The sequence below is a fragment of the Phalangium opilio genome, unplaced genomic scaffold (assembly GCF_054372755.1).
Source record: "Phalangium opilio isolate 3A_F unplaced genomic scaffold, DU_Popi_V2 ptg000082l_1, whole genome shotgun sequence".
Classification (NCBI taxonomy): domain Eukaryota; kingdom Metazoa; phylum Arthropoda; class Arachnida; order Opiliones; family Phalangiidae; genus Phalangium; species Phalangium opilio.
In genome coordinates this window covers 5399254-5412821 of record NW_028324189.1, presented here as the reverse complement: position 1 = coordinate 5412821, position 13568 = coordinate 5399254, and the positions used below count along the sequence as shown (strand labels likewise).

At 37.4% G+C, this 13568-nt stretch overlaps 1 protein-coding gene across 5 annotated transcripts in view; it reads right to left on the bottom strand.

Annotated features, from left to right (window-relative positions):
• Positions 1-8639: 8639 nt before the first annotated feature.
• unc-5 (netrin receptor unc-5) overlaps positions 8640-13568 on the bottom strand; it is a 104533-nt gene continuing 99604 nt past the window's right edge. For 3 of the 5 annotated variants that reach the window (XM_089847945.1, XM_089847944.1, XM_089847946.1), the window contains exons 10-16: positions 12940-13041; positions 11810-11976; positions 11157-11393; positions 10753-11070; positions 10552-10658; positions 10271-10372; positions 8640-10166 (exon numbers count right to left, since the gene is read on the bottom strand). In XM_089847945.1, coding sequence (XP_089704071.1) covers positions 9995-10166; positions 10271-10372; positions 10552-10658; positions 10753-11070; positions 11157-11393; positions 11810-11976; positions 12940-13041 — 1205 coding nt within the window. In that variant the 3' untranslated portion in view covers positions 8640-9994. Of the gene's footprint in view, positions 10167-10270; positions 10373-10551; positions 10686-10752; positions 11071-11156; positions 11394-11809; positions 11977-12939; positions 13042-13568 lie in introns of those variants that run through there. The other 2 variants (XM_089847947.1, XM_089847948.1) reach the window with 2 other exon arrangements.

Genomic DNA, 13568 nt, shown 5'->3' with positions numbered 1-13568 from the left:
AGTCCCGGACCCCCTTCCACGGGACGGAGGGGTATGAATGAAGAGGCGGGTCATAGCGACAGAGGTAAAATGGAGTTACGTATTTTTCTGCAACGTCATCAAAACGTAGTTTAAGTGAGCCAATAAGATAATTTAAACTTTTCGCTTCTTGTTGGAGGGAAGGGCTCTATACTGGGCTATGAGTCGGACTGAAGTAAATACTAACCGTTCTCCATTCCTACTTCTAAAATTAAATCTATCCTTAATAGGGGTAAGAGGTTAAATCTGACTTATTACAAGAATATAAGAAACTACAGAATGGATTGAAAGGAATTTAGGGGAAGGGCAACCTTTTTTTGTTTCGAGCAGGTAGGTCGCGTTTTAGAGCTTTTTATCGAACTATAAACAATAGAGCCAGGGAGGTTGGGGCCAATCTAAATTAACCGCCGCGTTTTGTTACGATAAATCGATATTGCATGTCGTAGGTTTACTCCCAAGGGGATCCCTCTTATGAAACTGGTATTCATCACCCCTTTACGCGTCGAATAACAAAGCCTTAATAAAGCTAGAGTATTATATTTCGATCCTGAAGGCCCATAAAGATGGCACGTGCCAATTACGTCAAGGGTGCATATTTATTGTATAATTTAACAAGCGCAGTAGAGGCTACAATAACCATATTACATTGGAAACTATGTTGTATTTTTACCACTCCTATGGGGAGTTGAAATTATATTTTTTCATATATTTTTACATTTAAAATAAAAAATATAATTGAGCACCAGTGTATTGCGGGTTAAACATTTCTACAGGGGCAGTACGAAATACACGGGGTGGTTTTCCCCTTAATGTTGGCTTTTTTTCATTAAATTATATTAAGATATTTTTATATTTTAATTAAATATTTGTCGTTATTAACTTTTACATCGAACCATTACCATTTAAAGTTAGAACTACTGTATGTACTGATAATAATTTGCTTCTGCTAACAGCGTGATATTACAGAGGGGAGAATACAGCTTCAATAAGTTAGACCTCGACTTGTAATCCCAATATTAACACCGGATATCATTCCCATAAACATTCCACTATATGCCATATTCACGGTATTACAGTTTAGTTCAACGTACGGTACGGTATACGGTAAACCGCAAATACTGAAGGAGGAATTAACTCTCAATTTTATAAAGCGTCTAGGCATGCACCCTAGCGAAATGATCTGTTGTACGTAAGGGGGAAGCGTAGACGCGGTATAGTAAATGGAAAACATTAATCTTCATATGGTTTAAAGCTGAAAAATACGATCTAGAGGAAGGTTCCCCTAAAAGAGAAATATACCGTACCAGAAGTAAGATGAGACTAGAAGTAAAGAGCTCTAGCATTGGTAGTAGATCCTGGCACTAGTGAACAAATTTGAGGATTTTATGCCGCTTTCATCGCGCCTACACTAGAGGGAAAAAAATAGGTCGAGTTCCAAAAACATTTCCTACCCTTTTCCCCTCTACCTGAAGCCGCGGAACACGGACGCGGGTGCTTGAATCTAGTTCGGCCGTCTACCGCCACGAGCGTCACACGTTTTGGAGGGAAAATTTAGAAACCGCTACCAGAGGACCAACCATTAATGTGTTATCAAGAATATTCACTTTCGCCAAGTGAAGAATTTGGTTACCTCCGTACTTCTAGTCCCTTATCCTACTTCTGACCATACTGAAGTCAGGGTTGTAGTTGAGACTGGCGAGAGAAAAGTGTCTGAAGTCATCAAGCCACAACCAGGGGAATGTTTCCGAAAAGAAGGGTCCATGCACCGCTCGCACCGCGTTTAATATGTCTTGGAGTAAAGCTGGCTTAAATTAAACGTTGATATCGATCTGATAAGCGACTTACAGACCAAGTTTGTAAGGCACAATAGATATAGATGCAAAAGGGGATATGAGATGGGGACGTTTTTTATCCTTAAGAACGGATGGGGATGATATGTCGGAACCAGGGTTTCCGAAGATAATAGAGAGTTTAAGCATCCCCTATACGCGTACGTGTAGCCACCTTTGACAATGCATTGGTCTAATGCACTGTGGAAGGTAGCTACACGTACGCGTTTAGGGGATGCTTAAACTCTCTGTTGTCTTTTGGTTCCTCTGAGTCACACTCTTTCCCCTTCCCTTAAGTCGATTTTTGACTTCAGTTCTATCTTCTTAAGTCTATCATACAAAACCCAAGTATGTGTTGAAAGGATAACAGTTGGTTATGTCTGTATTTTTCTTAAAAGGAAGTTGACGCAACATTTTCTTCAATTTAGTTTCACAAGCCCTCGTGTGGCAGGTTTATACTTATGAATTATGGGGTTATGGCTTTCATACTAAGTTTCTTCTAGGAACGCTTTCTGTATGTTAGACAGCAGGGTTGTGTCAGAAAATGGGTTCTGATAAATGAGACGACATGTAAGGCGCAATTTTTTCGAAGCGGTTTTCAGTTGTTCGTGGAAAAGGTTAAGTGCTGTTTAAGGACAACTCTGATCAATAATTACATTTCTAGTGGAAGGTTTTCTGATTCGGCTTAAGAGAGATCTTTCATGAGAAAATGCAATAGACTTTCCCAAAACTGTTCAAAACGGTTGCGATGTGTCTCGTGTAAACGCGGCTTTATTTACAGTTGCTATCCAAGTAAAATATGTTGAGACTAAGTCAAATACACAGAGTTCCTTAAGGTAAATTAAAGTCATTCCACAAAAAGAAATTTCATTGACAAACCTAATCTTCTTTGGTTCAATAAAGAGGGTTTTTGTGCCTTTTAATTATAAGAGTCGTCTCTCCTAAGCAAGAGAAAAGTCGAGAAATAAGATCTATTTCCGCTGCAGGGCAGGAAAGACGATGACAAGATAGCTTTTACCTGTACCGTGTCAGCTTTAATTAAGCAAGATGCCAGAACAAAGGGGCTCTAAATGCCCCTGAGGGATACCTCCTTTATCTTTTCCTCGGTACGCCTACGTAGCCAACTCCACGGCGATGCCACAGAGCTACTTCATCCAATTTCGCTACACCAGCTCGCCCCCCCCCTTCCCAAAAACCCTGAGCAACTCCTTTTCCATTCCTGCATTTGACAACTTAGTTCTCATTTTTATTTTCGCAAGAAAAGCTTCGTTTCCTAGTAGTGACCAGCACAGATCCGTATCTTTTGTCAATATTAATAGAACTATCTCTTTTATACTCTTAAGTTAACTATATATAGTTCGGAACTTGTAGAGTCTGTTTTAGCTCGCGGCCAAAATCCTTTTGTTCCGGCTATGGTATTACTATCTTCATTAGTTTTAAATGAGCTTTGTGTATTTGTTAGTAAATAAAAAACAGTTACAGCTGGTAATGACGGCTTTAAATCATTAGGTCAAAAGGTCAAGTTGGATGGGTTAGTTTTTGTGACAATAACCCAATATCTATTACCAGAGAAAGATTTAATTTTAGAAGTAGGAATGGAGAACAGAGTAATGTAAGCGCGCGTCGAAGTCCCGGACCCCTTTCACGGGACGGAGGGGTATGAAGGAAGAGGCGGGTCTTAGCGACAGAGGTAAAAAGGAATTACGTATTTTTCGCCGTCCCCGTCAGCAATGTCATTAGAACGTAGTTTAAGTGAGCCAATAAGATAATTTAAACTTTTCGTTACGTGTTGGAGGGAGGGGATCTATACTGGGCTATGAGTCGGACTGAAGTAAATACTAACCGTTCTCCATTCCTACTTCTAAAATTAAATCTATCCCTGGTAGCTCTTTGGCTACTGATAACGTTAATTTTTCTCTGGATAACTCAACTTAAACCGACATAAATACATATCACTTTCCTTCTCTTAAGCCTTGGCACAAAAAACATCAAACTTTCTGGGATTGAAACAATCCCTCTTCTCGAAATAATTTTATTCACCTCCTCACAAACCCTAGCTGTTCTGATATAAAAATTCCTGCGGCTCACGTGCCTTGTACGAGCGGTGAGGAAACCCGATTATCTTTTAGATTTAACTTTCAAACTCTCTCTCCCATCAACGCTTCAGGTTGGGGAGAAAAGAATGAATGTTGGCAAGTGCAAGTACTGAGGGTTGTAGGTGAACCGTGAAACTGGTGCCTAAAAAAAGAAGGCCGCGTTGATTTTAATTTTGAAAAGGGCCTTATCCTAACCCTTCAGTCATTGGATAGATTGTAAGGTCGGAAACTTGTAATACTATTGAAAGGTTTTACTAAAACTCGATAGGAAGGTCTAAATTTGTGGTAAGCGTCCAACCTCTCCGATGAGAGGTGGAAAAGTCCCTCATCCTAGCTGTCATCGCCACAAACTGATACAAATCGGGAATATTTAATTACGTATCGCTTTAAATTGTGTTGTGAAGGAGAGGATTTTTTTCCTTTTTAATATTTTACGTGATTTTTCTACACGATTGAGTGTTAAAGTTTAATATTAAAATCTAATCCTTCGCAGTTTCCATCTTGATTATCAAAGAGTTATTTAACAGAAAGAGTTTTTCTTATTACGATTTTTCGCTGAATTTCAAATCTTTGAAAAAAAAAAATAGTTTCTTTATTGAATAATTTATTTATCTCTTTGTGGTCTATTATTCTATACCGGATTTCGTAATTTAAAAAACTGCGTGGAAAAGTCAGTGTGATTTGAATGCTTCTGGCGAGTCTCATTTCCTCTTAATTTCCTCGGAAAATTCGGTTTTTCTAACGAAAATTGCGTTTCGGAAACGGACGAGTCGCCACGTTCAATAAAATACAGCGAAATGGAAATATTCCCCCGAAAAATCTCCGAATCGGAAATGAGAATTGCCACAATTAAAAAAGTTTCCTTTTCCCAACCTAAAGCCCTGGCGTATACCCTATTTCGTTTAAAACATTAAAAAAGTTTGCTTTTTTCAAACGAGCTCGGAAAATCTAGCATGGGGAGATAACAAACTTTGATTCGGTACTTTTTCCCGCTTCGTAGATTAAATGCGCTTTTTATTTAAATGATTTTTTTGGGTTGGTTAGAATTTTTTTTTTTTTTTTTTGGGATGCAGGTTCATGATATAATGGAATTTTTGCAATCTATTTGAAAGCAATTACTATTCTATAAAAAGGTATTTTAAAGCGGTTTAATCGAATTTCACACGTGGTTTAAAAATTTATTTAAGAGAAGTTATCCATCTTTAACTAACTCTAATTTGTCTCGTAGAAACTTTGTAAATTAAATCACATGCGTTGTGCTTAGAACAACAAAAGTAATTTAAAATTCGAATACTTAAAAAGAAAGTTAACATAATTTAATTACAATGTATTTTAAAGAGCAAAACTTCAATGCACGCTTTGAATTGTCTGGGAAAACAATTAGAATTTAATTGCTTTCTCCAACAAAAACGGAAAGGAAAAAATACCAGCAAGGAACATTACCTGATATTTTAAACATTCTTGAAGATATTATATTTCATTTCATTCATGGAGATATTTTGCACTTTAATTATAAATTAAGTGGATTTGAAATTTTACCAAAAAAATACTCAATTATAATAAGTAAACTCCAAACGAGATTAGAAATGGAAAAATAAATGTAATTACACTTTTCTTGCATGAAAGACAATGCAATCTCCTTAAGAACAGCAAAGCAAAACTCTTTTTGCAGCTTCGGGACTTTTATCCGATACAGAAGCAGCATGCAACCTAGGCAGCAGTCTTTTAATCACGTTAAAAGGTTTGGTTCGCCATAGAATGAGACTTCATTTTCAGCTCCATAAACGTTCTTAGTTCAGTTTTTAAAACTTTCCAGGCCCTCAGTCCGAAGTTAAGACATTGACTAAACGTCTGTTCTCTGTCCAGAGACTTAGCTAGCACCCGTTTTATTTGGGAAAGGGGACAGACCCTTAATTACGTTGCGAACGAAAAATATCATTTTACTTTTAAGAGAAGATCAGATTAAGACCTTAATGAAATAAAGAGCTCGACAACCTTACGTTAACCGATACTGCTGACTACAGGCTCCAAAAGCCTTGTCTTAATGTATAAGAAATGAGAGAAATAGCCCTGCCTTACAGGAAAGAAAACCCAATGTTCCTTTTCTTAAATAGTGTATACTTCCGTATTGTTTAATTTTAAATGACTTTTCATCATGGCTTTTAATTCCCTTGAAAGGATTTTGGATGTTGTGACATGGTTTCTTTCCATTGTATTATTAACTATTTGGAAAAAGTATTTTTAAGCTGATTACGATCTTTTAAATTATTTCGTGTTTGGCTGACCTTTCAGTAACTTTATTTCAAAAGATGTTAGGTTGTTTTGTAAACTATATGGTACATGTATATTGATAATTCAATGAAAACCCTTGTACCCTGGTCAGTTCGCCCTTGAAGGAAGATGCAACAGTGTCTTGAAGGATCAATAAACCAATGATTGTTTCGCGTAGAACCAAACCTAAAAGAATGAAGAAGGACAAAGAAATGCCACCTTTTCGGACGACGGAACCAATAAGATGGGCCGCTCGAGATTGGCTCGCTTTCATTATTCCCAATCAATAATAAAGTTTGAGCTGGAATAGGCAGCGACAAAAAGAAGAAGAAGAAGATAGGGAAAAGCCCACTGACGGAATGACATCGAAAATCGAATGTCCTTGGCTATAGAAACATCGGAAGGTCCCAGCCAGCCTGGACGCATGCAGCCTCCGTCTAAGCCACAAACCCCTAAAAATGTATAATATTGATCATATTCATCCCTTTGAAATGCCCGGGCTGCCTTCTTTTTGCACCCTTTTCAAGAAGCTTCCCAAAGATATTGAGACAATCCAGTGGGTACGGTGGAAAAACTACGCATTCTTTACTCATACCCAAATCGTTATGCACAGATTTCTAGTTTTAATACGAAGTGTAAAAATTTGATTTAATTTTACAATACGCCTTTATAATCTATAATATAATATAATATAATATTATAATTTATTCAAACATAAGTTTATATTTGATAAGTAAAGGGTATTAATAGGAGTCGATATCAAAGAAGCTCTGATCTTCTTGTTTACCGGTATTTAAAGCTCTCAATTTTTATCCAAAGGCGTCAGGAAGTTTAATCGACGATACGATCTATAGCCAAGGGAGAAAACCGATGTCGTAGGCTTTCGTATACAGGTTCTCTGTTTGCCCCTTTTGGAGGCCCTGTTTCGATTAAATAGGAAAAAGAAAAAAAAAAGAATTGGCAAAAACGATCTTCCGATAATCGATAAGTTATCGGAGCTTCCAGGGGAAGCTGGCCCTACGAAATCGATTTATATTTTAACTCGGCGACACGTAAAACTCCAACAGGCTTCTGTGTGTAAGGTTTCTTGTTATTTCTTCATTCTTTTGCCTATAGCTTTAGTCCGGATGTGGCGCCTACAAATCTGTGGCTCGGATATTTTTTTCCCCGTTTTTTTGAATCACGGATGTACTCGCGATATCTCTTGTTGGGCTTCGGAATTTGTAACAGATTGCTTTCACGCTGTAAGTGTAAATGTAAGTGGTATTGTTTTTAACCCCCTAGAGGTAACGTGCGATGTGTTTTAGTTTGTATACAAACCCCAGGCGTTCATTAGAGGAAGGTTTTAGTTTTGGGGAATTTTAAACTTCTTAGCGCACGTGAGATGAATTTTTCACATCACCGAATTCTTATTAAAAATATATATATTCAGTAAGGCAATGAAAAAGTGACGTTATGAAAGGAAATTTTCATAACATATTAACTGACAAGGTAAAACCAACAAAACTTTCGTTACTCGCGGGGCACAATCTACATGAAGGCTTTCATTACGTTTTTTTCGCAAAATCCCCATGAGACTTTGTCATCTTAGCTGATGAAACTTCTCTTATATTAACTCATCGTTATACCATAATTTAAAAAAAATCGATGCCGCGGTACAGTTTTCATCAGACTAAATACTTATCTATAAATAAGCAGCTTGGTTGAGTAATTGCCCACGGCTAGAGCCAGAGCCAATCGCACCCCGCGCCACGGAAAAGAAAAATTAATCCCCACGAAATTATTTTTGGTTCGTGTTGGGAAAACTTTCTCCTTCCATTAATTTGGTGATCTTCGAAGATTAATCCGTCGCTAAGGTAAAGTGTTAAACGACGCCTGGTGAGGCGCTGTCAAAGGCTTAGTTTAGACTAAATAGGAAGATGGAAGTCCTACAAAATTAACCGAGTGTAGTATCTTATAAACTTATGTACATTATAATAATCTATACATAAATAAATATGAACATAAGTGCGTCATACCTGTAAGTACCTATCTGAGGTCGTTCAGTGGATGAACGTCTCCACTCGTTTACCTCAGCGCTTGTAAGAGATCGCGCGCCAAAAAGAGCACGAAAGACATTTTCCCTAAAGTGGTCCAGTTCGAGGTCAAGAGAGCGGTATATCTAGGTTGAGCTGGACTCACTCTTCATTATAAAGTGAAAGCCTCAAAATAGTTGGCTAATCTATATCATAATTAATCTTGTAATGCATGCGGGTTTATATAATCAGGCAAATTATAGTCGTAAACCTGGGTCATGAAATATATATGAGTATTGTATGCTTAACGTACAGATTCTGTAATAAACTTACAATTTATTAGATAAGGGATTGATATAGGTTATAAAAGTCAGGCAATCATGAATATCATAAAAACGAGACCAGCATAATTTTTTGTACAATGCGAATATTGGTTATTTTTATTAACAAATATCATTTTTACCCCTTTTTGGGATTAAACACGCTTATCGATCGTATCTTTTATATTACTCTAAAATATCACTGTACATCAATTTACAAATGAAAAAGAAAGGATCATGAAATAATTTCTTTTCTTTCCCTTATTAAGACTCGTCTATAATTTTTAGAAACTAAATTAAAACAGTTAAAATACTTAAGTGCAATAGTTAACGAATGTGTTACGTTAGACCAGTGTCTCTAGCGAATATTTCTTTTTAATTTTGTGAAATTTAGAAAATAATTTTTACTCGAATTTTAGTTGGGAATAGAAATAAAATAATCAAAGTTGTGCCAGACAGCAAATTACTATTTTAAACTGATTGGTTCAAATAGAAAAATAAATTATATGCTAGAAACACTAGTTTAAAGGCATTGTTACGTCATTATCTACAATTCTAATTAACTTTACATTTGGGGATAACTAATTGAGTTAAATTAAAGTTAAACGCGAAACAACTTAGTCGCGATGTAGCTTTACATATGGTACCCACATAGATCACTCAATCCTTAACCAACTCACAAGACGAAACTAAATAATATATAATAATCAGTCTTTAAAAACTATTTATAGTTAATGAATTTTAAACCTGAGATAAACTATTAGAAATTCTCAAAACTCATTATTTTTGAGAAAGTTTTCAAGTGATTTCAGAACAGATTTAAAGTTTATTCAAATTCTGAAATCTCCAATAATTATTTTAAAAGGACACTACAATATCTAGTGTCCCTTCAAATTAACTGAAAAATATCATTACTAAATACACTGAAAAAATTAATTATACAAAAAGACTTTGAAATCACCTTATCGTAATTCTTTCTCGACTGGCTTCGAATTCGTATGAGAACTTAAAAATAATATATAGTTTATACGTATATGAGTATGTAATAACGTCCCGTTTTTCACCAATTTGCTTTAGACTTTGGAGGGGGGAGGGAAACTAGTATTGAAACAATAGTGTACGAATGCTTTCTTTAGTATAAGGGTACTCGAATACGTCGAGCTATCCCCGTGCATAGCTAAACAGTGTTTAAAATTATTTTACGCGATGCTCACAATGTTTTATATATTTTTTATACTTTTTATTTTCTTCGAACAATATGTTTTTCTTTGGCACCGGCACATCCCGCGCGTTCTTCTTAAATTTTGTCTTTTGTTTTGTATTAAATTTATCACGCACGTTAGTTACCGCGTTGGTTACTTTAGGCGTTGAAGTATCAAGCGTGATTTTAAATGATATATTGTTTTTGTTTGGAAAGTAATGCGAACGATTTACGTAAAAGGCATTCAAAGCCAAGGTCCTGCTTCTTTCTCAACTACACTGGCCGCGTCCGTTCGACCCATGACGCGTAGAAGATTGAGAAGGTCTGTTACGGCTGTCGCTTCACGATGACGCGCTTCCCAAAGGTCCAAGATTTGATCTGTCGGGCTGGGTTTTGTCGCGAAGTAATTAATGTACCTGAAGATAATAACGAGAGTCGCTCTTGTTAAGTGGAAATGTAATTCTTCACTGGTTGGAGATGTCACTATAAAATAGCGTTACTAACAAAGCGAGATATTTACCTATCAACTCCTAACCGTTGGGCTAAACCTCTCCAGTCATTTACTTTGCTGTTTGGTGGGTCGAGACAGGCACACAGCTTTGAACGAACGTCTGGTGATAGGCTGCAAATTAAAAATGTATATCTAGATTATTTGGGCCCGGATGTTTTTTAATGTTCAGCGTTGGTTTTAAAGGTATTCGCGCTGGACCCTCTTGGTTAGTGTCACTCTTGAAAATCATTCTCTCAATAACTACAGTTTTCTATTCTATGAAATGGGTCAAATTGGGAAAGGGTACATACCGAAACCCTTGAGCCGGAGGGTCCAATACGACCATTTGACTCCCGTTCAAGTGGGAAGTGACAGTCGAATTATGAGGCAAGTTAATGGCAGGACTAGGAGGCGTTTTCTAATAATCATCAAATATGGCGATTAACTAATCACGACATTTAAGTGTTTGAAAGAATCGCGACTTTCTAAATCGTAGAAAAAAGAAAACTTACTTCTCTGAGATCGGTATTGATTTTAAGAAGTTGTCTGTGAGCTTGAACTCCGCGTTGGTACACGAGGATGTGGCAACGTATCGTTTGTAGAGATCTGTCCACATGCTCCAACGTGAATGAACAATGTAGGTTGTTCTGTCTTCCACTCCAGACGTGCTGGAAAGGAATCTCTTGATAGTTAGCTCCTGGTTTACACCGCCATCCTGGTCCAATGTCTTCCAGGCACAGACAAAGGTGAGATCCTCCGTCCTGGAAGGGCATTGTCTTAGGTTGCTCTAAGAGCCTGCCGCCCAACTTCCTTTCCACTTGCAAAACACCCTGAGAATAATGAACCAAAATATGATGTAATATCAATTAAGACAATATATATGGAAAATAGCTTGAATGAATTGAAGATTCTTTACCTCCAAGGCTGCTTGAGTAGCTTCAACGCAATAGAGGCGAATATTGTAATCAATAGAAGAGTGAAGCGCCGGCACAAAGGCCGCTAGCGTCAATGACTTTATGGCCTTAGCTTCCGGCTGAGATTCTCCAACCAGCGTGTACCGGCACAACTGATCGGTTATAACATGACATACTTCGGTGTCCATTTGACAATACATTGGGGTAATGATGGTCTCTTGACCCAACGTAACGTTGCTCTAAAAATAAAAAACACAAGCAAACACCATTGTCATTTGCTTAAGTTAAAGGCATAAAATACTAATTAGTCAAGTTAAAAACGAAGTCACGCGAGTTAGGAGAAAGTGGAATTACAAAACACACTCAGGTCCGTCCGAGTCATAAAGGTTACTGCCAGCGCGAGTTGTATGGGAATTCGTAGCCATTTCATCCATATTTAAGCAACATGCAACCGTTACTACCGTATTCTTTTGTGCATTATTAAAGACGGTACCAGCACCTAATGCAAATTTAAGACCAGGCTATAAAAAAGGCACAGATCCCTTGGTATATTCTTCGAAATCACGTATCTAGTTTTATTTTATTTATCAAGGATTTGACCAAACTTTGGTAAGGGGAATTCATTTTAAGCGTGAATATTTCAAGTAAAAGTTACCTTCCATTCGGCGTTTTCTTGCTCTTGGGGATTGCTACTGGTGTAGACGCTGACCAGAAAGGTCTCGGGTTTAGCGGCGCAATGGGGGAACGTTAGGATGGCCGATTTCTTCAAGAGTACTCCTGGTGGTCCGCAGAGCACGATTGGACTCAACAACGTACTTTTATCTGAAGAGAGGGAAAAAGGAAAGAGCCGTTAAGGGGAATTGCGGTTAAATAATAAAAGCAAACGTCAAAGTGAATCGGTCTCGCCCACCCGGCCGCGGTATACAGTTACTGCTTTTAAATCCCACCGAGTAACGGTTCTCTTTCTTTCATTGCCAAAGTTTTACCGAGTTGCCCTCAAACATGTCCTTGAGTGTTTCTGATTCTTGGAAAGCCAAGAAAATTGAAGGAATTATCTAAATATTTAACTGTTTCCAATTACTTCTTTATTGAATTTCTTTTGTAAATTTAGTCCTATTTGTTATTGGAACCAACTAGCTAATGAATAGAGCCTGCTTTCTTTTCGATAAGACACGGATAATTTTAATTTGAACTGACATGCCTTAAAAAGGTCAACATAAAAGTTAAACTATGTATTCTTAAGTATCAAATTTCACCAATTTTCTTTGCTATAATAAAGAGTGTTCAAAAATAGGCAAAAAATAAAGCCCTGGGGGTTTCATAGTAAAAAAAAAGCCCGAGCCCAAACTATGAAATCCCAAAGTATTAGGTTTCGAGATAAGAAATCCCTGGCGAAATCCACGTGGAGATAGAGATGAAAAAAAAGTATTCATTTTCTTAGCCTGGCTTTTAAAATAATTTAACGGCCGAATAAATTTAATCCGAGCAATGAATTCCCAATGAAGCGGACTGGCTCAAATTTCCTTGTATTAGATAGAAGCTGATGAAGTGGGATTTATATGCAAAGTCACGTATCTTTGCGAGATTTTGCTATACGAGTTACGTCAGTTTGAGCTCAGATTCGACTAGATTCTAGAAAACTTGAAGAAGAGAGAAAAGATAGATTCCACTCTTGTCTTCTTCTCTGGTTCTGGTGGGGAACTCAGAGTGACGTTGAGTTTTTTATTGGAGCCCCTTTCACCCTCACGACGACCCTATTAAATAAAAGGTCGTCTATCTTCTTACCTGGGAGAGGAGGTCGGTCCTTATCGTCTCTCAACACCGCCACGTAAATCTCCTCGCTGGTTCCTCTCTTAACGGCCCCCGAAGGAATTGTCAAAGTGATGCCTGCCAGGAAACCCAAGAGGAAAAAAAAACCAAAGAAAAAGATACCTTTAACATTAGTATTCAAACGGCGCGGTACTCGACTTCTTCGTTTCACTTCGAGCTCATTTGACCCCGACCACAAAGTAAAAAAAAAGATTTCACGATATGATACCCTATTTGCTATTTTAATTGGCATACCACTTGAATACCATACGCAGGTCGGATTTCTATTAGATGCCTGCTTGTGTTTAGTCAGCTAATTACGCTTAAATACCCAATGGAATTAACTGTGATTATTTAATTGCCCAAAAATAATGCCTCGATCCCAATCTCAATCTAGCAAAGTCCTTGAACGACCCTCCCTGACATCCAAATTTAAACCACAATCGTGCACGCCCTTCCCAACTCGTATTAGAACTCAAAATTCAACTGAACGAGGTAATCCAAAAAGTTTCGTAATAAGTTTCATAATACTTTTATTGGCTTTGCACAAGAGAGGATACCAAACATGTAAAAGCCAAATATTGAAATGAATCCCAGAATCCCAA